Below are 27,006 nucleotides of genomic sequence, written 5' to 3' on the forward strand. Positions count from 1 at the left end.
AGTCCAGAGGAGAGCAATAAAAATAAGAGATTTAGAAACTTGACCTATGAAGGAAGTTTAAAAAAATCTGGGCATGTTTAGTTTTGAGAAAAGATTGATGGAGGAACCTGATAAGTCTTCAAATATGTTAAGGGCTGTTATAAAGAGGATGGTGATCCATTGTTTTCCATGTCTACTGGTGGTAGGACAAGAAGTAACAGACTTAATCTGTAACAAGGAACATTTAGGTTAGATTAGGAAAAAACGTTCTATTTATAAGTGTAGTTAAACTCTGGAATAGACTTCCAAGGGAGGTTGTGGAATCCAGTGATGGGGATTCAGAAGTTTTTGAAAACAGACTGAACAAACCCCTACCAGGGACAGTCTAGGATTAGTTGGTCCTGCCACAGTGCAGGGGGCTAGTTTTGATGACTTCTTGAGGTCCCTTTCAGCCCTACGTTTCTATGAGTCTATCTACAGGAGCAGTGTGCCTGCACTTAAGTCTCAAAATTGGACCAGAAGAGAAGGGAGGCTTAAGTGGTATTGAAGGAATGTGCAGATGAACGCTTGTGTCCTGTAAAGTCAGTAAAAGTCTTACTAGAAATCTGGGGCCAGCAGCTGGATCCACTGTTCAGACATAGTAATGGCAGCTTCTTAACAAGGTACCAGTTTGCCCCGGTACTGAGAAAAACCATACACTACAGTTTCCAGAGGTAAAAGACGTGGGATTTTGGTAATGAGCCTTGAGCCCAGGGGAAAGGGTGAGATCTTGTAGGCCGAGGTCCCTACCCACCTTTCTGCACCCTCAGAGTGAGCTGAGTCCTGGGGGGAGGCTGAGGAGAGCCTACCCCGAGTGTCTGGCCTTATTTTGCTGCTGCATCCGGTTCGATTCAGAGTCTGAGAAAGGGGAAGTTTCTGGTCTGTGAGCAGCTTGAGGCTTTCCAAGCCTAGCAGCTCCCTTTGGTCCCTGTAGACGTGGACGTTGGTGTGATGAGAGCTGTCCGTACTGCTCTGGTGCTTTAGTGGAAAATCAGAGGCTGCGAAGCATTACAGAGAGGGAAGCGATTCCCTGGCTCACCCCCTGCAGCGTGGAGCTGGGGGTGTGTCTGGCTGAAGGGATGGGCAGATGGACAGGGCTGATACTGAGGAGGATGTTGGTGTTATAAGACAGAGGTGAATCTGCCTGTTCTGGCAGATTGTCAGGAGCTGAGTGTGACTCAGCCACTGTCCTGGCTCAGGACTGCTCTCTTGGAGCTGTTTGCACAGACTCTGGCCTGAAGAAGCCAGGATGAAATTACCAGCACATTAGTGGGGTGTCTCTTTAGAAGGTCCTTACTCTGTGGCCCCATGTGGGGAAGGCCACATGGCCCATTAACAGGCAGTGGTCTTGTGTGGGGGTCTGTGGCCCTTGGCCTTGACAGATCTATCTGAACTGAGGGAGCCAGTTGAGTGCTTACTGTCATACTGACTGCAGAGTGCTGGTCCCATGTGTAGTTAATACTTTCTCCCCCTGCTGTCCAGTAATCACTCTCCCCACTCAGTACCTCCTGCTGGTTCTGCCTGCTGCTCTTGGTTAGGTGTTGATTAGGCAGATGGTGAGGCAACATGGACTAAAATGCCTGCAATACCCATGTGGTACTTGGCTCTACAAACCTTCACACGCGCTCTCCAAAGGCCTGACCTGGATCATCAAGTGAATGAAGAGCTGGATGGAAGCTGAATCCAGGAATGACAGAGGTGATTTTATGCCTGGGGTGAGTCGCTGCCACTTGCTTACAGTGTGAGAGAGCCTTGTCTGTGCCCCCAGGGGAAGCCCTCCCCACTTACTGGCTGCTGGCAACACAAGTGCTCTACTCTGGGCTCCATCAGCCTGCTCTTTTCCAATGCAGGCTAGCAAATTACACACCCTACTTTTTTACACTCAAGTGCCCAATCACTTATCTTCTGGATACCTGCAATGGTCACCGATCCGCTGCCTCCAGGGAAGCAGTGAGCCCCAGTTCCCTGTTTTCACCTCAGTTCAACAGTTTCCTTACCCCAAGGCACTTAGCGGTGTCTATAGTAAGACTAAATGGACGTTTACTTAACCGAGCTTGAGACAGGGATTCAAACAAAAACAAGAATAAGGATTTAGAAACATAAGGTTACAAGTAAAAGAAAAACAAAATGCAATCTGTAGCCCAGGGGTTGGCAACCTACAGCATGTGTGCCAAAGGTGGCATGCGAGCCAATTTTTGATGGAACGTGGGGTGGGCTGAGCCACTCAGCCTGCCACCGCTCTTGGGTTTCCACTGCCGGCTCCTGCCAGCCGGGGTCCCACTGCCAGTCCCACTCAACACCCGCTGCTGGCCTGGTGGAAGGAACCCCAGGCTGGCAGTGGGCTGAGACCCCGGCTGGCACGAGCCAGCGTCCGAAACCCCAGAGCAGGACGGGCTGAGTGGCTCAGCCTGCCGCCGCACTGGGGTTCCCACTGCTGGCCCCTTGCCATCTGGGGTCCCGACGCTGGTCCCACTCAGCACCTGCTGCTGGCCTGGGGTTCCTTCCCCCAGGCCGGCAGTGGGCTGAGACCCCGGCTGGCAGGAGTCAGTGGCCGACACCCCAGAGCGGGGTGGGCTGAGCGCCACTCTGGGATTCCTGCTGCTGGGCCCTTGCCAGCCGGGGTCCTGCTGCCGGTCCCACTTAGCGCCCGCTGCTGGCCTGGGTGAAGGAACCCCTGGCTGGCAGGAGCCGGTGGCTGAAACCCCAGAGCGGGGGCAGACGGAGATGCTCAGCCCACCGCTGAAACCCCAGAGCTGGGTGGGCTGACCCGCTTAGCCCGCCGCTGCTCTGGGGTTCCGGCTGCTGGCCCCTTACCAGCCGGGGTCCCCACCGCAGCCCCACTCACCTTGCTTCTGGTTGGAGTTCCAGCGCAGGCCCCCTGCCATACAGGTCTCCGGCCCTGCTCAGCCCTACCAGCCGCCAGCTCCACTCACCTCAGCTGCCGATCTGGGATTCCAGCCGGTTAACAACTGATCACTCAGAAGCCCGTGTGCAGCTTAAAGTATGCCACCAGACATTGGAAAACGCAGCAAGGAAAAGCAAGGGCAAGGATCACACTAAACTAATAAGATCTGCATTTTAATTTAATTTTAAATAAACTTCTGAAACATTTTGAAAACCTTGTTTACTTTACATATAACAGTAGTTTGGTTATATATCATAGACTTAGAGAGAGACCTTCTAAAAAACGTTAAAATGTATTACCGGCATGTGAAGCCTTAAATTAGAGTGTATACATGAAGACTCGGCACACCACTGCTGAAAGGTTGCCGACCCCTGCTGTAGCCTATGCTTGTTAACAAGTTACTTCCCTGTCTGATAAGGTATTTCTCTCCAAGTGGTTAGTTCTTACAGCGCGTGTCCAGTTTGGAAAGCTGGGGTCTACCTTTTATGAGGCTCCCCCCGGCAGAGTCTCTCTTCTGTAGTGGCTAATAACTTGTGCTCTTTCTTCATCTCTTACATAGTTACAGACTATTGTCTCTTACCCCAGGGGGTGCCCTATTTCAGAGACTTTTCTTGGGGTTCTTTTGTCTCTGTAAATCCTCAAGCCTCCACCAGGCTCAGACTGTAAACAAAGTGCTGTCTCCACAGATGTTCACCACTCTCAACGTTGATTGAATTAGCCCTGAGACCTGCCTCACTCAGGAGACAAGTTTTGCTTCAACAGTTTTGAACCCCAATATCCCACGTGTTATGTAATTCTACAGTTATTTCCTGTGCAAACATCTTGCAATACCCATGACAATCAGCTAGTTCTTAGCTTTCAGCAGAGGCCCCTGCCGGTGAAATATTGAAGAAGCTGGTTGGACACTTGTGTACGGCTGTGTCACACTGATGTGGTGGGGAGAGGGGAAGCACTTGGAGGAATTTTCCACCTCTACAACATTGCCCCACTGAGGGCATCTACCCTCAGACCATTAAGATAGGCCACAGTCTGGTGTCCGCCTGGATTCCTCACAGCTTCTGGATACCCAAATAGCTGTGGTCATGAAAAATGCTCTCTTCTATCTCCCAGCTGTTGAGAAGACTAGGCCACCTTCTGTCAGATAGACTTAGTTTTGGTGGTCCAGGCTTGGTCTTGTAATTCCCTGTATCTCGTGATAAAAATGCTGACCTTTAAAAAAAAAAATGTAATTAGTTCAGAAAGCAGCAGCCTGACTGCTCAGCAACACCAGCCTCCAGGAGCCTATCAACCCAATATTCTACTCTCTGTGCTGGCTTGCCGCAGAATTCAGGGTTAAATTCAGGGGTTCAGTCTTCAGCCTTAAAACTTTTCATGGGGTGGATCCAAGTTGCCTTTTCTATGCAAAAGACAGAGCTTTCTTAGGGGCTGGTCCAAGACTGGAACAAACTCCCCAGGAACCAAGGAGCGTCACAAACCTCACCTCTTTCCTCTCCAAGTGTAAGGCACACTTCTTTGACCTGCCTTCTCTAATATAAACACAGAGCAGCATGTACCTAAGGGGAAGAAAATGACCGCCAACACAACGCTACCAAAACAAAACACTATTTCATACACAATTCTCCTCTCGGGAGAGGGTGAGAGAGTGAACCAATATAGATGTTAGCCACCTCACTTAATGCAGTATATCCAGGAAGGTGCTCAGAGGCTACAGTGACAAGATGGAATAAGAACCTCTATAGAATACCTGAGAGACCAGCTTTCCCTGTGTTTTTATTTCCTGCAGTGACAGCCACGTTCCACTGGTTCAGTGAAGCCATCACCCTTAGGAGTGAAACTCCTGTGTGCTGGAGACTTGGCTTTGTCAGCAACTGGCCATTGGATCTGGATCCCAGGAGAGATCAGGATGAGCACAAACATCAGCACCTTCAGAGCAGAATGCCATTGCCACTTTGCCCCAGCCTTCCCATAATAGCAGTGCAAACATTAGCCAGGTGCTCGGATATCAATATCACTGTGGTGGGTTCCCTAAAACAACTCAGAAGGAGGGAGGCTGTCCCAGGAGGCTGCGTGCTGTTTCTGTCACACATGCTGGGCCTGAATGGAGAGTGCTGTCAGCAGCCCTGACAGATGAAGAACAGGGAAACCAGCTGCTTGGCAGCCAGTCCCATTTTGTAAAGGAAGAGACCATTGCCGCTAGGTAGAGGCTCCAAGCTGCAGAGAGCTGTGCTGGCCATGTGCCTGGCTGGAAGTGTGGAAATGAATAACACAGTGCTGAGGGATTCTGAAGGATTGCATGAGGCTAAAGCCCTGGGGCTTTCACTGTCTCACTGCATAATCCCTGGGGTTGTCCCATCCTCCTAAACTTTCAGGCCTGTCCCTTGAACAGGTGTGGGCATGGACAGTGGTTGACAAGCTCCGCAATTGCCTCTCAACCCCTACTCTGGCCCAAAGCAGCCCCAGCTAGCAGCGAGAGAGTATGTCACTATTTTCAGCCCTTAGTCTCACTGCTGGGATATTCAGCAAGGGGTCGGGGGAGGGGGCAATGTGGTTTTTGCGATTTGAACCACTGGGAACTGGACTGAGACTCAACTCCTGTCACGTATCCAGGGCCACCAAGTGGCTGCGAGAGGGTGATGATTTCTAGCCCCTACAGACTCAGGCTGCATTTGAACAGATGAACTCCAGATGAAAGGTTCTATTCCTCAACCTCTCTGAGCCAGTCAGCCCCCTGACCTGGGGCTAGATTGTAGCTGGAGCTCTAAAGGTGAAAAGCTCTTTCCTGTTCCCCGACCTTGAACCTGAACCAGCCAGTGAGCCTGACAAGGGGCTGGATTGGAGCTGGCAAACAGAGCTGGAAAGAGACTCCTTGCTGGTTGCTTTCTGTGACTCCTGCAGCAGATGGCCGTGTTACCTAGCTTAATGTACAAATCCTGAAACGCATCTGCCTATAATGGAACCAAATAAACAAGTTAATTCAAAGCAAATCAACATCCCCCCCCTGCCATGCACTGACGCAGATCCTTCTCTGTAAACAGGCTGCCTTTTCCCCATCACTTTTCATGCAGGCCGTCTTGTTCCATTTCTATATGCCTTTCGCAGGATAGGTGCTTCCCCCATGTGATGAGCAGATCTCACCAACTTTTATTCCTAACAGCAAAGTTCATCTTTTTTTGAAAAGTCCATTCATATGGGTGTTTTTAACTACACAAATAGGGGTTTCTGAAAATCCCCGGAGTTGTCCCTCAAACAAGAGGTCAGATGCTGGACAGAGGAAAAAGCATGGCCACCCCCTACTTGTGGCACATGTGCTTCCTCCCTCAAGGATGATAGATGCTCAGTATGTTTTGAAGTACAGGAGCTGTAGTTTCTCTTAGCTCATGTCACTGGCCTGCTCCTCTGTGCTGCTACCCAGAAAGCCCCTGCTGCCCAGGGCTGAAATTGTTCTACAATGAACCTATTACCAAGGCAGTGGGTGTCTTCATGCTTGCTTCATGAGACCTCAGAGCGTCCCTTCTTTTGGAGGCTTCCATATATACAGCAGAAGCTTTTAGAGTTCTTGCCATTGTGTGTGAGGCTCCCAGGAAGTTATATCCGTTACATGACCTCCAGCTTTTCCCTTGTCAGCCAGCTGGCCTTACTGGAAACACATGGCCTCATCTCAATGACGCTTTTGAGAGCTGTGGGAACATTGGGTGGGCTTTTCCCAAAAGGGCTGTGATAGCAAATTGGGGGTGTTCATAGCTGTGTGCAGAACGTCTGAGATCTGCAGGCTAGCCATGCCATGGCTTCTGTGGGAGGTCAGGTCTGGGTATAATTGTATGAATTTCTCATGGGAGATGCTGGGAGAGACTGATGGGGAGCACTAGAAGAATGGCGAAAATGCATCTTTGTGCAGACGTGTTAAAAAAAAACAGCTGCGGGTAAGATTGCAAGAACAAACACTGCTTGGAAGGGCCAGCGTGTTGGTGTCTTGATATAGATTCAGTCCTGGCTGGTCTTCTACTGTCTGTATGCCACTGGCTGCTCCTCGCCATGGCAGAGTATAGTTGGCCACAGCTTTCTTGAGCGCTGTACTCACATAGGGCTCCCAACTTCACTATTGCTCTCTGTATGAAATGAGATGGAGGCAAGAAGCCGAGCCTAGATTGGATGTTAAGGGAAGTGCTAACTGTGCCATTGGATGTGGGGACTGGATGTTGCAGGACCCCAACTTGGCTTCATATTTCATCACCCAGTGGTCATGGAAAGAACAAATTGTATTTGTTTATGTAAATTTATGAAAACCAGATCCTAGCAGTGCTCAGCCCAAGTGCTGGGAGCCCCTCATGGATCTGGAAACTCACAATCCTTAAAAAATCACATTAAACTACTTAAAGGGAAATAAAAACTGGATGTGGGCCTTTGTGCTGCTTCAAGAATAAGGCCTAAAATTTGTTGTTGGTTTTTTTGTATTTTTACCTTAGAAATTCATTAGAGGTTTTGTCTGTCCTGAAAGATGCAATGGCCTTGTCTCTTTCTAGTCTTTTTCCCTAAAATTTCCCATTATTGATGCTTCTGGTGAGTTCCACCAGTGGTGGCAATGTTGGCAGCTGTAGCGTAGACAAGACTCTCAGGGCTGTTGGCATTTTACCACTGAGTCAACTATGTTGTTCTTTTAAAACACGGAGGCTCCCAAAATTACTAACACCAGGGGAGGGGAACATAGTGTAGACAAGGCTTTGGTCATCTGTTTCCCCCAGGGGATTAGGCTGAAATGGAGATGCCCAGCTAGGATGAGATGCCTCATACTGTGAATGCTATCACCCATGTCTCCTTCTGAATCTTCCTAGTGGCCTCTTGCACACAAACAAGAGAGAATTTGCTTCTAATCATGCTCTAGGTCCTTCTGAAATGAAACCACTTCAAAGCAAGTCCATCTATTCTTGCTAAGGATCACAGCCTTGGTAACACCTCATTGTCAACCACAGCCACAGGCCTCATAGCATCAGCACAGATGTGCTGCCTTCATCCATAGCCAGGAGGAGATCACTGACCAACACTACTAGTTCAGTTTCTGTCCCTTACCCAGGTCTAAGCCCAGATAGACCATCTCAGGGCAATCTGAAGATTGCAGATACTGCCACAAGAATCTTTCTTCAGAGATTAGATACCTATCAAAAGCAGGCAAGATTATTAGCATCAAGAGTTGGTTTCTTGTGTTAAGGTCTCACCAGAGCCTCCTGGAGATCACCTGGCACCGACATTCTCTGTGAACAAAGGGCCCACTGTCTCCCTGCTGGCCTTTACCAGCCCAGAGGGATCTGGTTCCATTACACAGGTAGTGACCTGAAGCACCCCAGTGCCTTTTTGACCACAGCTACACTTTGAGGAGAGGTTTTCATTGTCTTGGCTATAGCGATGCCCTGGTCTCCTTTCTGAGTGGTTACAGTTAACTCAGAACCCAGCAATGTGTGTGAGTAATTAAAATGACTACTTCTGATCTGCATTAATTTGCATTACTCAACACTGAACCCCATCTGCCCTGGTGCTGCCCTTACTTCTACCTTTGTGAGGTCTCTGAGGAGTTTCTCACCATCCTCTGTAGTCTTGCATAACCTAAGTAATTTTGAGTTATCTACAAATCCTGCTGCCTCTTTGTTCATTTCCTTTCCCAGATCATTGATAAATACATTTAAACAACAGTCCCAGCATAGAACCTCAGGGCACCCCACTGTTAAGCCTTTGCCATGCTGAAAATTGACCAATTATTCTGACTCTGTTCTCTGTCACTTAGCCAGTTTCTGGTCTGTGACAGAATTTTAACCTCTCACTTTGTGACTACTCAGTTTAATGGCCTCTTGTGAGGAACTTTGTCAAAGTCTTTATGAAAGTCCAGATAAACTGTATTAACCAGCTCTCTGTTAGCCACTCTTTTGCTGACATGCTCACGAAATTCTAGCAGCTTAGAGAGGCATGCCTTTTCTTTACAGAGGCCCTGCTGGTTTTCCCTATCCATGTCCACCTCTGCAATTTACAAATCTATTTTTAATTCCGACTCAGCCAGTTTACAAGGTACTGACATAAAGCTCACTGGTTTGTAATTCCTTGGATCACTCCAGTGGTTTTTTTTTTTTTTAAAGATCAGTACAGCATTTGCTACACTTCAGCCTCCCAGTATAGAAGTTGATTTTAACGAAAGAATGTGTATTTTCATTAGCAACTCAGTCACTTCATTCTCCAGTTCCTGAAAAACAAACAAACAAAAAAAAAAACCTCTTGGGTGAACGCCATCTGGGCCTGCAGACTTCTGGCTTTATAATAAATCTGTTTCTTCATAGATTCATAGTGTTTAAGTCCAGCATGGAGCATTAGATCATCTAGTCTGACCTCTTGTACATCACAGGCCATCAAATTTCAACCAAGTTACTCCTATATTGAGCCAAATAAATTGTGTTTGACTAAAACATATCTTCCAGAAAGGCATTCAGTCTTGATTTGAAGACACAGAATATGGAGAATGTGCCACTTCCTTGGTAGTTTCTTTACAACAGTTTGGTCACTGTTTTAAATTTTGTGCCTTATTATTCCTAACTTTGTCTGGCTTCAGCTTCTAGCCATTGGTTCTTGTTATGCCTTTCTCCAATAAATGTAAGTACCCTTTGGTACCTGGCATCTTCTCCCCGTGAAGGTACTTATATACTGTAATCAAGTCGTATGCTGACAAAGGCAGCGCGCTCCTGGTCGGTTGGTGCTGTTGGTCACCAGAGGGGAGCCAGGAGCCAGCATGACAGCGAAGGGTTGTGACAGGAGCAGTTGGAGATGTTTACCCAAGAGCTGCTGAATGCAAGAAGCTCTGTGCTGGGGACCAGAATGCCTCTGCGATGGGCAATAAGGAGCATGGCCTTGGAAGTTGGGAGCAGCTTTGTACTCTCCTTGCTTGGCTTCTGCAAAATGCCAAAACCCACAAACAAAGTTACCCCCAAAGCTGTAAATGCATTAGTGGGAGTTTGTTCCCTGTAAAGTTTCCCTCATTCATGACTTTTATGGGCTCTGTGTTTTGTTTATTTCCTTGGCCCAGCTTCTCTCCTGTCTGAGTCTCTAGTCTTGTCAGTGCCCAGGACTCAGATAGGGTTGAGGACTCGTTCCCCAAAGAAGCTCCCATAGTGAGAGGAACTTACATAGAGCCACTTGTGTCTGGAGTGAGAAGGGTAATAAGAGGAGCTATAGGACTTTTTTCCATCAGCATGGTCCCATCTGATATAGACACTCCCCACTGTAGTGATGGAGCTGGTTCCCAGAGGCTCAGGGATTTCCTTGTGCTAGGAGAGAATTGCTCTATTTCATGAATGGTTTATCAGAGGGTGAGAGACTCGTACTGGCATAACCCAGCCAGGCTGCACAAATGGTACGTATGACTGCAAACCCCCTCCTGGGATCAGGCTGCAGATGCCCCAGGATGCCACCTCACCTGACTCCGTACCATTCATCTAACGCAGTGGTTCCCAAACTTTAATAACCTGTGAACCCCAATGTCAAGTCTCGCAAACCCCCTCCTAAAAATGAATATTTCCAGAGATTTTCTCCTTTGCCCGAGTATAAACTATAAAAGCAGTGATCTTGGAAATATGAAATTTGTTTTTATGACATGCTTATTACACACTATTTATTATTATTATTATTTATCATTATAATATTTTTATTATATTATGAAAACAGCAACACTCTTCCAGATCTCACTTTCATAGCTTGTATCACTTTGAATAAGCCTGTTATAAGACAAGGCTCCCATGTTTCATCAAGGAGTATCAGATGTGAAACAGCATGAAGGTATTTAAGAAGCCAACTCAAAGAGTTCCTCCTACACAAGCATTCAGGTCTTGAGCAGTCCAGGCAAACAACGCACGTTACAACAAAGCTTAAATTTGTTCTTCATCATAATTTTAAAAACAATACTAGCTGCCTATATAATTTAAAAAACTGCAAAATATATCCGCCCCTCTTTCCATTTCTTATGAGGAGTCTTGAAGTTTAACTCTCCTCGGTGTGATAGATAGGCTTGCTTTGATCTGCTTAGCTCTTGGAAGTCCAGGGTCTCTGGGCTGCTGGCCCAGTGCTGCCTGGGGTCCCTAGGGACAGCTCTGTCCGCCATTAGGGAATTTTTCCCCAAGAACCCCCTGTAACATTTCACAAACCCCCAGGGGTTCACGAACTCCAGTTTGGGAACCGCTGATCTAACGGATGCAGGCGTTTGTATATTAGCCCCAGCTTGGATTCCTTATTGGAATGGTTCCCTTTTATACAAGACAGAAGAGAGATCAGGCTGGCCTAAGCAGCAGACTGACCAGCTCCAGAGGCAGCTCCCTTCTTCCTAGCAGATGTTAGGCTGCTCTTCTGCATAGCTCTCTCCAGAGCAATTAATTTAAAACAGGCACAAGCTAGAACATCAGTTGTAACAATGTACCATTTTTGTCTGTTTGCAGGAGCTGGCATGTGCAAGTGTGACTGACTCAAAGATAACTAATCCCTGGGCTGCTGGATTAAACTCTAGTACAGCCCATATTATCCCACAGCACTGAATCTGTTCCCTGCAATAGTCCTACTGAGGCAGGGTTGCTTCTTATTTGCTCTGCTACTGTGAGTGAGCAGTATAGTGATGCTCTGTGTGTGCCTCTGCACAGATGCTCCGGCACACAGGTCTTGGGTCCAGAGAACTGTTTATCTGGAGCACATGGGATGAGAGGAACTGGGTCTCATGTCTGGTGCCCATCTGTTTGCTGTGGTATGGTCTTCCATTCCTCTGCTGGGCATTGGACAGACAGGCAGGCAGACAGACAGAAGGACCTGCATAGGGATGGCACTGTAGGCAGAGAGGAAAGTGAATAAGAGGCTGGGAGCAGCTGTTGCCTCTCCTTGCACGTTTCCCAGACTGGCTTTCTTAATTACTCTGAGCAGGTTCATCACCTGGCTGTACAGTATTGGGGCATGCATGGTGAATGGTTCCAGCATCATCTCTACTTCAGGTGTCCCCTGAGTTCATGGCTTTCAAGCTGAGTGCACCAGGACAGGAAGGGGGTTACCTCTGAGCATGGCCATGTGGGCAACAGGCTTTGTGTGACTGCCCGGGTGCTTGTGTGCCCAGGCAGGGGATTTCTTTGACTGTTGCAGCCCATCAGGCTCAGTTCAGTCTGCAGCCTCAGCTCTACTACAGTCCATGCTGCAGCCTTCCTCATGCTGCTGCAGTTTGCTCATCCCTGGGGCCATGCTTCCACTGCCCAGGGCCTGCAGGGACTCTGCAGCCCCCTGGTACTCACAGGAGCTGCGTGCTTTTTTCAGAGTGTAAGACTATTTTCCAGTGCATGCTGTGGGCTGCATGTGAAGTGGGGAAAGAAGCCATTGTGCCCCCTGGGTTCGGTGCCTTTATACTGAGATGTTTTCCAGGAAAGGTGAGTGCAGCCTGCCCAATTAGCATCCAAACATTTGTTTAGTGACAGAACCGGACTCTGTATTATCCTGGAGGGTGATGGGCTGATATGACATACAGAGCTCTGAGCCAGGAAGCCCTGTGGGAGATGCATCAGGAGAGGCACCGGGAGGTCGCTAGCATTGCGGTGAAATGGCAGGGTGGGCAGTGGTCTGGAGGGGGTGAAGAGTGGGTGCTGCTTACCTTGACTGGCAGACAGGAGGCTGGGGTTTCGAGCATACCAGTGCGGGTTCAAATAGAACACTCAGGGCGCAGCTGCAGGAGCGTGGCATGGTCATTGTAGTCAATATTCTTTTCCATAGGACTCAAGGAAGAATCGTCTCTCAGCACACTGGGTCTTCACGCACTGTCCGGCGCTACCCAGCTGGTAATACTCAGCTAACGTCCAATGCTCTACCCAATGGGAATGGGCATGAACAGAGCAGCTCTGGACCACATGCAGCCTATCAAGAGCATACGCTGTCTCTCTGGGGTAAGACCTACTGGGCTGCCAGTATTTCTCAAGGGCCTCCTTGGGAGGGGCTGCATTTGCTGATGACACCAAAATGATAATCAGAGGGGTAGCAAATACACAGGAGGCCCAGACCATCTGCCTAGCACCTCACAGAGTGGAGGGGTTGCAGGCAATACACTGGGATTCGGCTCTAGTGAGTGAGTGGAAAGTCCAACCCCAAGGAGAGGGAAGTAAGCAGCATGGAGAGAAACCTAGGGGTGGAGGGGGAGTCTGCGGCGAACAGCAAGTGCTGGAGATGGCTTGGGTGACAGGATATCAGCAAATGGAACCTATACTCCTAGGGGCACAAAAACCAGTAACGGGTGCATGCATGTGTGTGAACTGAGAGAGGGCATAATGCTGCTCTCACACTGCTCTGGAGCCAGCAGTTCCCTGGGATGGTGTTCAGCTCTAAAGAGAGAGAGAAAGCAAGTACGAATGCTGTAGAGATTGGCGAAGCCCCGTTGCAAAAGGATGGACTGAGGGAGCAAAGTGCAGATGGTAAGGAAGAGAGAAGGCTTGGGGGAATATGATAAATGCTCCCAGAGATAGTAACTTGGGATGGGAATTTCACACTCTGGACATTGTCTGAGTCAATTCTCTCTCAGTATAATCAGAGAGCAGGGATGCAGCAATTCTCTGCTCCCTGATTTGGCTGTGGATGTCTGATTTGTATAACCTACATGTGGTTGGTTCTCTTGGCTGACCCCCATAGGCCTTGTAAGGTGCAGAGAGGCAAGGCTGCTAGAGACAGTTTGTATGAGATTGCCAGGAGAGAACCCGACCCAGACACACCTAGGAAGGGTTCAAAGTGCCCTGGGCAGCTCCTGAATGGGGGCTCTCTCCTGTGGGCCTCCTGAGATGTGGGGTACAGAATGTGCAGGTGGCATCTAGCCAAATAGCTCCAGACTGTGGGCTGGCTGGGGCCTTTCGCCCATTCGTTGCCAGCCAGCAGAGCACGGCAGGCCTGGAGAGAGAGCCTGCTCCTTTTTCTGGTTTGAATAGTTTAGCTATTTTTTTCTCTCCTTAAAAACAAACACCTAGGAAATTCTTCACAGAAAACACTGTTAAGGAACGAGAAGAGTGCATGTCTGGAAGTCAGGAAATGCCACAGTTAGGGCTTGACTACATACCGGTATAATTATACCTGTACATCTGTACTGGTATGACCCCCTGTGGGGACACGCTTATTCCATTATGAGTGGCCTTTTCCCAGTTTAGCTTAAACTACTTCTAAAGTGACATTCGCTAAATCCGAAAAAGGCCAAGAAGCAATGGCCAGAATCACAGAATAATTTAGACCCCTGGGCAGAGAATGACTCCCTCTCCCCAGTTATAGCAGAGCAATGATCCAGTCAGAGACAGTGTGCAGCAGCGCACAGCCACAGCTGCCCTGGTGCCTGGCATGCCATGTGCAAGTCCTGCAGTTACGGTGCAGATGCTCCTGGGACTTGGCTCTGTTGCTTCCATTCTGCACTGGCCTTTTCCTTTACAGGGGCCAACCTGACAGAGAAAATCCGAAAGATAAAGATTGTCTTTACCCCCACGATCTGCAAACAGACATGCCGGAGTGGCCACTGCTACAACAGCTGTGAGAAAGGGGACACCACCACCCTGTACAGCCAGGGGGGCCAGAACCATGACCCCAAGTCTGGCTTCCGCATCTGTGAGTATCCCAGGGCTCCAGCCTCCTCCCTGCCTGGGCTCCTCCTCCTGTCTCAACAGGTCCTACAGACTTGAGCTATGGCTTCTCCCTGTGCTCAGAAGAATGTCTCACTCTCCTAATCAGGAACTATTTCATCTTCTCTGGGGGCCGACCTCTCTCTCTCTCTCTCTCTCTCTCACACGCACACACACACACACACACACACCCTCCTGGGAGGGGGGAACCTCATCTTCACCCTACTCCTCCCATTTTGGGTGGGGGGAGAACGGATTTCAGTCAGAGCCGCAGACAGGCCTCACAGTCTTGCTCCCAGGCAGGGCCAGCTTGCTGCTTTCATTGGCATCCAGTCTTGGGGCTGCCTTTCATCACCTAATTTCATCCTACTCTCCCCTTTCACTCATGTGGCAGCCAGGAGAGCTGGCTTCAGGTTGTGAGTTGTTTCAGTCAACAGGGCTGCTGAAATCTTTCCTTTTGTTTTCTGGATGGTGGGATTGCCTGGGAATTTTCTGTGCCATCTAGTGAGTTGGTCAGGCTGTCTGCCCCTCACACCAGGGATCCACTCAGGCACTGGCTCCCTGGGTGGTGGGATAGGGCTTTTCATTTGCTAGCCTCGGCAATCCCATGGGGGTGAGATGAACTGTTTCAGAAGCACTAGAGTCCCTCCAAAACCAGGGGAGTTTGAGAGAAGCACTGGCAAAGGTGGGGACTGAGCCAAGCAGGTGGTTTGTGTGAATTGCCCCAACACAGCTGGGTGTCTCCTCCCAAAGACTGATTGAGTGATCCCAAAATCTCCTGACTAGTGAGTGATCTCTAAGTGGGGTTCTTGGAGAATGGTGGGTGCCCATCTGCAGGGCTGGCTCCAGCTTTTTTGCCGCCCCAAGCGGTGAAGAGAAAAAGAGAGGGGAAAAAAAAAAAGCCTCGATAGGCAGCACTCTGGCGGCTGCTCTACCGCGCCGCTTCATTCTTCGGCGGCAATTCGGCAGCTGGACTGAGGGACCCGCTGCCGAATTGCCGCCGAAGACCCCGATGTGCCACCCCTTTTCATTGGCCGCCCCAAGCACCTGCTTCCTGCGCTGGTGCCTGGAGCCGGCCCTGCCCATCTGCCAGGCACACAGCTTCACCTCAAGTCTAACAGGTCACCAGGGGACCTGAGGCAGGAATGTCTCATTGGTCCAGGAGAGAGGTTGATTTGTTAGTTAACCCCAGGCACCTAACTCTTATTAGAATAGGCCCTGGGTCATCTGCTTCAATCCTGCCCTGTGATGAGAACTGAAAGGAGTCACTTGTGGTGTCATTTGTGGATGCTTTCCTGAAGCTGTGCAGGCAAACGACTCCTGCTTCCCTTCTGATTCCTCCATCCCATCCCAGTACTGTATCAGCTTCTGTAGACACGGGACAGGCCCAGAGAGAGGCTTCAAACTCAGTCCTCTGCCTGTTCCATGTCCATTGAGCTCCTCTGCCCCTTAGCTTGTGAATAGTAACCCCCGCCCAACCAGGTTTCTTGGAAACTCTGATGCTGAGGGCAGGGATGCTGGGGGCATGCTAACTCCTCTCTGACTCCACTGTGTGCTGTTACATTAGTCCCCAACCACCTCTAAGAGATCCTGCTGGTGCCAGCAGTATCACCCTGGCTCTGTGGGGCTTTGCAGCGGAGTGTGTGCGTGTGTGTGTCAGTCTGTCTGTCTCTCTCTCTCTCTCTCACCAGCCACAGCGACAAAGCCCAAGGGAGAGCAGATCTTCCTCAGCGTCTGACTGAAAGAAACTCCATTCTGAGCTAAGCTAGGGTCTGTGGTTTCTCCTCTTGCTCTCTGCTGGTTAAAGTGACCCTCAGTGGCGAATCCAGGCTGCTTTCAAGAAATGAGGTGCCTGCCTGCTGCTGTGCTGAGCTTGCTGCTTGGTTACTGCAAGGCTGCTGCCGGGCCAGGCCACTCGTCTGGGATCCCAGGGCTGGTGCTAGGCCGCTCCTCAGCCAGAGAGTGTAGCTAGGCTCCTCTGTTAAGCTGGTCTCTCTTTGCCTTACAGATTTCTGCCAGATCCCCTGCCTGAACGGAGGGCGCTGCGTTGGCAGGGATGAGTGCTGGTGCCCGTCTAACTCCACAGGGAAGTTTTGCCACCTGCCAGTTCCAAAGCTGGAAAAAAAACAAGTGGGAAGAATCCCAAAGACCCTGGGCAGCGGCTCCATGAAGCAGTCCATGTACACGCTGCCTCTGTCCAACCAGCTCGGTGAGTGCGGGCCTGGGCCACCCACCCTTTCAGGCTGCCTGCACATGTGGTGTAGAGAGTAGCTCTGGCTGGATATCTAGGCCCAACTACCCTCCAGAGCATGGGCTTGCAAAGCTAGTGCCAGGCTGCTTGTGCCCTGGAGACTAGAACATTTCTGGACAGGGATGTGTGGAATTCATGGGGCAGGGGAGGGAGGGCTCTGGTCTGGGAGATAATAGGGGGAGGAAGCAGTGGGGCTAGCTCTGGGGTCAGTGGAAGAAGGAGGTAAGGGGTTGGTCCCAGTGACAGTAGATCCCTTAACCCTGACACACTCTCTGCACCTTGGACAGCCCCATCCCTCGCACTCACCCCACATTCCATACATGAAGTAGGGGATGGAGTGATTGTTATTAGATTAAAATATTGTGCCTGCCCTTCCCCCAAGCCTGGTGCCAGTTTCCTCCCAGGAGTGAGAACACACCTCTGAGCAGGTCCACGTATCTCAGTATTCCAGCGCCCTCACCCTCTCCTCTCTGGACCAGTCAGTTATTAGATCATGGGCTCTCTGGGAGGGCCTGGGAAGGGGTGCAAGTGCCTGAATTTGCGTGTGGGAGCTTGTTGCGAGCACATGGTGACATGGCCGTGTGAGAGTGCATGCAGATGAGCAAGTCCCGAGTGTGCAAGGCCTCAGCCACCCAGAGGCAGCAGGACCTGAGTGCTGTGCCTTTTTCATGCTGTGAGAAGCACCCACAGGAATTAAACCCTACTGCTCTGTTCAGGCAGTGCTCAGGGTAGGAATTTCAATGCATGGCTGTCAGGGAATATCAGAGTTCGGGTGCCCACAGTGCCATGGGCGCAGCCACAAAGCTGAAGTCAGTGGGAGCTGGGCATGTGCCTCTAAGTGTAGTCTGTGCGAAGGCTGCCATGGGAACACTGGACTCTCCTGGCTTGTGCATATAACCCCTACCCTCACCGTAGCATGACATTAACCAAGAGTGTTGCACTTAAGCACTGTACTGTGGGTTCTTGACGAGCTTGTCTCAGGTTGCGCAGGAAGGCTCTTCGGGGTTTGCCCAGCTGGGAGACTAGGCAGACATTTTCCTTCATGACACAGGTTTTCTCTGGATTTCCCAGTGTGGTCGTCCCAGAGTGGCCTCAGCAGTCAGTCCCCCCTCCACAGTGACTCACTGGCAAACGAGGAGCTGCTCCCAGTGCCAAGTAGGTCACCTGGGCAAGCGTAGCTGAATTGTCAGTGTTGGTCTAAACTCATCTTCCAGCTTCCTTAAACCCTTCCCTGGTGAACGTCCACATCAAGCACCCTCCAGAGGCCACTGTGCAGATTCACCAGGTAGCCAGGGTGAGGGGCGACTTGGGCCGATCGGAGGAGAACAGTGTGGAGGCTGTACTCCTGTCTCAGCTACCCACTGGGCCACAGCACAGCTACAGCAATGGGAACAGCAACAGCATCACCACAGAGAGAGGCCAGCAGCAGCGGCCCCCAGAGCTTATGGGAAGATGTTTCCGGGAGACACTGCATGGACAGGTAAGGGCTGCACCTGTCCTGCTTTGGTGGAGGTGGTGCATGGAGCAGTGAGTGTGTATGAACATGACTGCAGTTCATGTAGCGCAGTGCGTATGCGGCATGCTGGTATGCAGGCTGGGCGTGCAGAGTGCAGTGCACTTGAGTGGTGCACGTGCTGCATCCGTGTGCTGTGTGTGCAGTTGCAGTGATGTAGTGCCTGCATGTGACCCAAAATCGGAAAAAGAGGGCATGCCAGTGGGACCTGGGGTCGCTGCCTGGGCCCTGTCGTGCCCTGTGCCTGTGTTGCTCAGCCCTGACACCTCTCACATACAGTCTCCTTTGAATAGGTGCCCTACTTATAGAAACATTTACAACAAGACTGTCTGATTACTGGGTAGGAAACATAGGAAAGTTCCCCTCAATCTCACACAGTAAGTGAAAGTCTGATTTTCATGGCCTGTTGCCTTCCTGTGCATCTTGGTCAGAGCTAGGGAAGCAAATGCCCCTGGGGAGTTGTCTAGCCCTTCCCCTGCACTGACTGGATTTTATTATTTTGCTTTTCCTCATTGGAGATTTCTGGCCCCCAGTCTAACACCTGCGAATTCCCAGGGGCGAGCTCTGAGTGAGACCTATAGTCTGATGGACCAGGACTCTTCCTTCTCTCCCAGCACCACGAATACAGCCCTTGCTCTCAATCTATTCCTGGTACCTTTCCCGTCATTTGCTCTTTTCCATCCAAAACATTTTTAGCTGGATTTAATTTTCAGCAATTTCCTAAAGCAAAAATAAATGAGATCAGGCCCCAAACATTTGACATGTGAATGCGGGGCTGGAAAAGCCCCATTCAGCTGTGTGAAGATGGAGAGCTCTCTAAACCCGACCTCAGTCCCAGGGGGCTCTCCCTCCGAGCGGCCAAGTTAAAGGAGGCCCCGTTAGAGATATGATGGTGCTCTTGTGGGACCCATAAATCTGCAGAGGGGAGCTCTGCAGTGGGAAGAGGGGCCGCGCTTGCTGGGAACATGCCTTGTTTAACTGGAGCTGTGGCCGAGCAGCCTGGGTGACGCGAGGAGCCCAGGCAGGAAGTATTTGTCTCTTCTGTCTGTGTCTGAAGCAGAGGTGATTGGAATGTGAGCACTGGGCATGTGGCCATGTGTCAGATGGATGGGGGCCAGATTTGGCCTGTGGGCTGCGACATCTCAACTCTAGCGGGGAAGCTTATAATCCAGAGGGGGAAAGAGACTCATTAAGCAAACAAAAGCATCTTACCACAAGCTCCTCACGTGGGCTGGAGCGGTGCACCCATCTCACTGGGTAATCCCTGGGTGGCTCAGAGCAGGCACTGGCCTTATCCCGGGCTTTGCTGGGTGATCATCTCTGGGTCATGCTCTGCTCTGTCTAGCACCCCCAGCCCCTCCAAGGGGGCAGTCATAGGGAGGCTTGTGTTTTTCTGTCTGCTAGACTGTTTACTGTCTTAAACTGTGTCCCTGGCCCTGCTCTGGCCCTGCAGGGAGCTTTGCTGTGACGGCTGTGTTACTGTCTAGCCAAGAGGCAGTCATCCCTTGTGCTGGCTCTGCTCCCCTCCTCTGCAGTGAGCCATGGCTTTATTCCTCCTCCTTGCCCCTCTCATCCTACACCACCTCCCACGCTGCCCTCCCTTGGATACTCTTGCCCTGGAAGGGTGGAGGGGCTGGGAATGGTGCCTGGCATAGTCCCACTCTGAGAATCCTGATGCCTCCTCTTCTCCTCCATTTCAGTGTGCTAACCCACTGGAGGGCCTGGCCAAGTTCGAGGATTGCTGTGGCAGTGTGGGGCTCTTCTGGGGGGTGAACCGGTGCATCCCCTGCCCCCCGAGACCAGGTAAGTGCTGCTCCAAGGGAAATTTTAATGGGGACAGTCCATGGCTTCTCAGTACCAGAGCTTTCTCCACACACACTACAGAAGGCAGGGGGATCCAGAGAGAACAGAGGGCTGCTCCAATCTGCTGAGGAAGCACAAGGCCCCTCTCATTTCAGGCCTTTTGGAATGTAGATGTCCTTTGCTGAAGGCCTCTGGGAAGGAGGGCATGTCTAACGTGGTGTCTTGGGTGATGCTTGCCCTCTCCAGCCTCAGCCCACGCGCTGGGAGGAGCGGTTTGGTTTGGGCGCTGGCTTGAAGCCCAGCACTTTCCCCACAAACCGCCTCTGTAAAAGTTCAATGCAGCCAGTGGCTCACTCCGTGCCAGATACATTAGGAGGGAGAAACAGGAAAACAACGGCCGAGGTTTTAGGAGGTGCAGCCCTAGATTAGCCGAGGAGGCTGCAGACTCAGCTGATAGAGTTACGGGCCTGCTCTAGGCCCAGCGCGGGCTTGGCAGGGACTCTGGAAATAACACGACATCAAACAGTTGGCAGGAGTGTGCTTGGAGTCCATTCCAGGGACACAAGAATCCAGCCCAGGTTTTTTTGGTCCCAAGAGCAGACTGATCCAGCACAGTTATAGAGGAATCCTCAGCCATTAGGCTAGGACCTTGGGCCCTCACTGCGGGGCTCATTCCTTGGGGTGCTATGGTTTCTGGAAGGACCCCCCAGGCGGGGGAGGGAGAGGGAGTTTCCCATGGACTGGGTGACTCCTGCACTGTTCAGGACTGCTGCCCTCTCTCTGCGGGAACATGGAGTTACCAGCAGGTAGCGTTGGAAGCTTGGCAAGATGGGCTTAGTGTTGTGCCCCCATGCTGCTTGTGGGATGGTGGATGGGGCCTGGTGCTTGCCCCCTGCCCTCATCCTCAGTGGGACAGGGCCTGGGGCTTGCCTCTCCCCTTTTGTCATGATGGGGCCCAGTGCTCCAGGACAGGGGCCGGTGTCATCCCCCCCGCTTGGCAGATGCAGGGCCAGTAAGATGGTCCTGGCACTCCCTGAGTGGAGGTCAGGTTTCAGTCCCATAGTGGGGTGAGTGCGTGAAGACGGCGTGCAGTCTGGGGTGGGGATTATTGCATTGGAAAGGAGAGTCTCATGTGACCAAATAGCTGCTGCCAGTAACCACTCAAACCTGTGCGCAGCCAGCCAGCCAGGTCTGTCCCTGCCTCCCAGGCTCCTTCCATCCCAGCCGTGGTTAAGCAGCTAGAGAGCTTGCCTGGGGACATCATCCGGGGATGCTGGGGTCTCTACAGCCCTCTCCACCTATTCCCTGCCTGAGCCTTGCTAGATGGCAGGGACACCCTCTCTCCAGGCTCAGTGCAGTGCGATGCCAGCCTTGGAGTCACAGGTGCTAAGTCCCTGCTCTTAGCATGTCGTGCGTCAGGCTGCAGCTCTCCCCACAGACCCAGTGTGGCTTTACGAGAGCAGGGAGCCGGTGCCCTAGGATTCCTTATTAGGATTAGATCAGCCTCTGTTCAGAGCCCCCATAAGAGACACCTGCTGCTTCTGGGCAGGACAGGCTTCATTCCCCCTATCACGGTGATCTTGCAGCAGGCAGCGTGCTGGCCCCAGAGGCACCGTCAGCCCTATAGACAGAGAAAGGAGTGGAAGCCTGGTGATGGAGCTGGCCAGGCCAGCGTGGTGTGAGCGGTCCTGAGTGCCGTGGAACTGAGGTCAGAGAGGGTGTGCCGAGAGGGGGTGGGCTTATTGGCAGGGCTGAAGCCAGACTAGAATGGCCCTGGGGTACCTAGTGTGAGGAGCTGGGAGAAGAGGATGTTCTCTGGTATTTGGTGAGAAAGGGGAGCTGGCTGTGGGTTAGTCCTTTGAGTGCAGGGAGTTCTGTCCTGTGCCAGCTGCGCTGTGGAGTGCAGTAGGCACAGCGCTGCTGAGCTCACACCTGCTCGCCTCAGCCAGACATGGGGCTTGCGCCTGCCTCCCCTCTCTTCACCTCGTCTGTCCATGCTTGGCACTGTAGTATCAGAGCACGATCTCCTCTCTACTCCTTCCCCACCCCCACCATGGGGACTAACAGAAATAGACCCCTGAGAGCTAGACAACAGGAGTAAAGGGGAACAACTACATGGAACGGGATTGTTGGCACCTTCAGGCAGTGCCTTGAGTCAGGCCCACCTCCTGCTTGTGTGCATTTACTTAGTAATTTAGATCTTTCTGTCTTCCCTGTGCCGCCTGTTGCTGGGATGACATTTGTGTGAGATGCTTGACTGGTTTCTCCCCAGTCACGGGCCATGCTAGCTGGAGCCGTGTTCCCTAAAATGTGGACTAGGGCCTCAGCATCTTGGCACCAATGTTAAACTGAGGTGCTCTGAGTTGCTGTGACCCCCTTGCCCCGTGGGACTCTGCTGTGGCCCCGCTTCTTGCTTCCTGTTTCTCTCTGCAGGCCCCAGTCTGCTCCAAGGGATGAGCATGAGCATGTGCGCTATGCAAAGGATCACATGGTTGATGGGTTCAGTACAAACAAGGAAATGTACCATAAAGGCATTTTACGCACACATTTCCCCCCTACCCCCCATATTTGGTTTCTAGCGATCCTCTGACCTTTAGCTCCATAACTGCTGTCTTCACACCCTTCCCATCCCCATGTTCTCTGTGCACATCCTCCATTTCCCCTTTCTCTCTGCTCCCTTTATTGAGAGCAGGGCTGCATATGGCATCTTCATTGGGCTACTGATGGCTGTAAGAACTTCCCACCTCCCTGCTCCTCGCCAGGCGCTGGGTATCCCATACCAGTGAATTCTACAAGCGTGCGGCCCCGCAGCTGTCGTCCCCTCCCCTGTGTTAGACCCCTGGATCTCAGAGAACTGCATGGACTAGGGGGGACACAAATCCCATAGATTTTCACGGGAACCTCATGGCTGGATAGGGTGCTGCCCTTCGACTGTGCATGGCAGGTGGATGTCAGTGAGAGAATCCCAGGTTACTAATGTGTGTTGAGTTTATCACTCAGGAGTGCCCCTGATCTCTGCGTGGGAAGTCTTGGCCACCAGTGGCAGCAGGGACCAGACAGACATCCCATAGGAAGCAGACTTCACCCCTGCAAACACAAAATCTCCACCTGTGCTCTTAGCAGATAGCTGGGGAGGGCGCTACCCTGTTATAAATAACCATGAACTCCCAGTGGCTCCCAATTCCATGGCTTGCCACAGTGTGTCCCTGCAGCAGCTGGGGCTCAGGGGAGTGTGACACTGGTTCAGATGGCTGTTTGTCTGTTGATGAAGCTCATACAGATGGATGCCTTTCTGGCTTTCATCAGATTAATTCCATGTGGACATGAAAGTCAACAGCAAAGAATGCATCCCCCATCTTCTTCTTTCCCATGCCACCAGGAGATCCCGGCCTCAGTCCCTGGCTTTGGGCTACAGTCTCCCTTGGGAGGCCATGAGGCCCTTGTGTACATTGGCAGAAATTCAGGTTAGCTGGAGAGGCCCAGAGCTTCCATTTTTCTCTCTCATTCTATGCAAGTCTCTATCTCTGTTGAATCCATCTGTGCTATGCTGCTCCTTAACTGGCCCTACATGGTGGAGACCACATGGCATGAGAACAGCCAGACAGCTGCCACGTGCTGGGGCTGGTGCAGGGGGAAAGCTGCAGTGCTCTGAATGAGGAGGTTACCACTGAATTGCTGATGTGCTTTCCCTGGAATGTGCTCTCAGCATCTGATGCCAGAGCTCAGGCAGAAATGAGTCAGGGGCACAGGTTCCTCTTCCACATTCTCATCTCTCTCCTGGAGGCACCAAGTGCCAGAACCTCTCTTCATCCCCAGCTTTGCTCCATACCTCCTCTCCTCAGGGCTCTCAGCATCTATGGATGCTCCTTTTTCCACCCAAGGTGCTGGTATAAAGAGGCCTTCAACCTGATGCTTGGGGTGTATCGCTCTGCATTGTGCCCACCAGCAGAGACTCCACATCCCATGTTCAGAGCCCAGCTGTTTCTTTCAGACTCAGACCTGGGCCCTGCACATTGTTCATATTGTTGGGCTGTAGCTCATTGACCTGGTCAGCCACACGCACAGCAATGGTGCATCATGCTTACATATCGCTTTCCTCTGGCACTGGAGATTTCCAAGAAAGCTCCCCTCTGTGCCCTCCTGTCCTGGGGAGCTGTGCACCAGAACCCAGTCTCGACAGCTCTTGGAATTTCAAGCATTCCAGCAACCAGAGACGGAAATGGCAGAAATTAGCTCAGCGTAAACACTTACAAATGTATGGCAGGGCAGCCAGGCAAGAGCTAGACAAATGAAGAACTTGTTTGGATTGACTTGCTGCCTGAGACACTGGATTATTAGTTGAGTCTGGAGTCAGATGGACGTCTCTGCTGACTTGCCGCTTTTACATTAGGTACACATTAGTGTGTGGGAAACATCAGAGAATTGGATGGAACCAAGGCCGACAGCTCTCTGAACAATTCTGCCACGCCTGTCCTGCTGTGACCAGCCCCTGCTGCTGTTCTTCATTCACCTAGCACCAGCAGTGGTATGGGCACTTCATATGCCACATCTATGTCCAGTGGAGGCTGGGGCTGGGATGTGCCCAGGTGGGGTGCATTTTACTCCAAGCAGGGTATCAGCCTCACAGCTTTCATTTGCATGTGTGATTTTCAGTTGCCTGGTTTGTCCACACTCTGTTGTGGGGTGGGGGACACGGATTTCCAGGCCTCCTGGAAGAGGTGTGTTTGAGAAGGGACCTGGAAGAGGAGGGCTGAGGTGTGGCAGAGTGCACAGGGAGTGGCTTTAGCCTACGTTAAGTTGGTGGTAAGACATCCAGGAAGAGAAGTCGGAGACAGGCTGAGACATGGGATTGGGTTGGGGGATATGTCAGGAGGGGTGAGGTAGATCTGTGGGTCACTGGTGTACTGAGGGTAATTAAAGCTGTGTGAGTGGATGAGATGATCCAGAGAGAAGGTTTTAAGGGATCAGACGATGGGGCCAAACGTGGAGCCCAGTGGGAGCCACTTGCAGAGTAGGAGGCAGGAAGGAGGATCCCCTGGAACAGATGCTGAAGGAATGACCAGAGAGGCTGGAGAGAACTGAGGCACGAAAGCCAAGGGAGGGCAAGACTGCAGGAAAGAGGATGTGTGATTGGCAGTGTCAGAAGTAGCTGAGAGGCTGAGGGGGAGGATGTTAGAGCGGAGGCCCTGGGATTTGGCTGGGAAGAGGTCAGTGCCTGTGGGGAAAGCAGTATCAGAGGAGCGCGGAGGGTGAAAGCCAGACTGATGTTTGTGTTGTGTTGGAGAGAAGCTGAGTTACAGGGATGTAGTCAGTGTCCTGGCATGAGGTCAAGAGGCCTGCGACAGGACATGGAGTGTTAGGACCATTCACAGCAATGCAGTGTTATTTCTGCTGACTCACCAGCCTAGCTGAGTCCTGGTTCGCTTCCAGCTTGGGGTTGGAGTGCCTCTGTGAGGCACGAGGGCCAGGGAGTGCAAAGGGGAGAAAGTGAGACAAAGGAGATGGCTTTAGCTGAGGTTTATGTCTTACTCTTAAGTTATCAACAGAGGCAAACCCCAGGCAGGGCATGAGTTTGGTCACTAACCCACTGTGGCCTCAGTGCAGTGTCCCTTGCCCACCACTGAAGCCGTGGGACAAAGGAGGACAGAAATTGAGAGGTTTTCCCTGCAGCTAAGGTGTTTGTTACACCATACGACACAGCAAAAACTAACACAGAGGCCAGTTCCCCAAAGTGCTTGGTGACAGAAACCCCAAGAGAACAGAAAATAAAGTCCCGTAAGCTTCTCCAAGCAGATGGACCCCCCCACACACACACCTCTTTTCCCAGCGCACTGTATTTCCTATGGGTTTTGCCTCCCAGGGCCATTCTCAGTCTGGCAGAAACCCTGTCCTAATGCCCTTAGTGCTGCCCTTTTCAGGTATTGTCCCCACCAGCAGGGGCTTGGAGCACTGCTTCACTTTCTCTAGGATGGGGCCACAGAGTGGGAAGCTTAGCAAGATAGAAACAGCACCCATCCCTTTTCCGCAGAGCCTGGTTAGCTCTGTGGGAGTGGGCATCCCTGCGAGGATGGGTGCTGCTGGATTTGTCCAGGTGTTGTGTACCGTCTTTTGCACTGACTAAACAGCTGGGTAAAGGTAATAATTGGAGATATACCAATCTCCCAGAACTGGAAGGGACCTCGAAAGGTCATCGAGTCCAGCCCCCTAACTTCACTAGCAGGACCAATTTTTGCCCCAGATCTCTAAGTGGCCCCCTCAAGGATTGAACTCGCAAGCCTGGGTTTAGCAGGCCAATGCTCAAACCACTGAGCTATCCCTCCCCCCTGGGAGAAACCACTTCCCTTCTGCCCCTCCCAAACAAGCTTGCAAGAGTTTCTGGCTGGAGCAGTAAACTAGTAAAGCAGCCCCTTTCAGACTCTGCCCCTTCCCTTCTCCCACAGGATAGCCAGGGGTCAGCCTAGCAATGGGCCCAGATCGGGCAGTCCTGCAAACTCCCTGCCCAGTAGGGTTCACTCTTGCTGCTCCCCCTCCCCCCCCCCAACATGGGTGGAGGTTTTAACTTTATTAAGATACCGTTCTTTGAAGGCCATCATTTTATTTCAGAGGGGTAGCCGTGTTAGTCTGGATCTGTAAAAAGCGACAGAGTCCTGTGGCACCTTATAGTCTATAAGGTGCCACAGGACTTCGTCGCTTTTTATAATGTTCTTTGTATTTCTCCCACATTTTTCAAGGTTTTGTCCTAGAGAAGAATCGGAATGTACTGGAAAGTTGGATCCTGTAGTGTCTGGCTTGGCATCTGCAATGTTCCCCACACGGACCTCCCACCGTGTTAGGCATAGCTGGCAAATGGCTGGCTGCTCCGCCAGCTGGAGCCACAGTCATT

At 51.4% G+C, this 27,006-nt stretch overlaps 1 protein-coding gene across 1 annotated transcript in view; it reads left to right on the plus strand.

Annotated features, from left to right (window-relative positions):
* LTBP2 (latent transforming growth factor beta binding protein 2) overlaps positions 1-27,006 on the plus strand; it is a 119,369-nt gene that overhangs the window by 39,088 nt on the left and 53,275 nt on the right. The window contains exons 4-8 of the mRNA XM_045013823.1: positions 12,686-12,855; positions 14,372-14,542; positions 16,565-16,765; positions 18,022-18,287; positions 20,021-20,123. Of these exons, the coding sequence (XP_044869758.1) occupies positions 12,686-12,855; positions 14,372-14,542; positions 16,565-16,765; positions 18,022-18,287; positions 20,021-20,123 (911 nt within the window). The remainder of the gene's footprint in view (positions 1-12,685; positions 12,856-14,371; positions 14,543-16,564; positions 16,766-18,021; positions 18,288-20,020; positions 20,124-27,006) is intronic.

The sequence above is a fragment of the Mauremys mutica genome, chromosome 4 (assembly GCF_020497125.1).
Source record: "Mauremys mutica isolate MM-2020 ecotype Southern chromosome 4, ASM2049712v1, whole genome shotgun sequence".
NCBI lineage: Eukaryota > Metazoa > Chordata > Testudines > Geoemydidae > Mauremys > Mauremys mutica.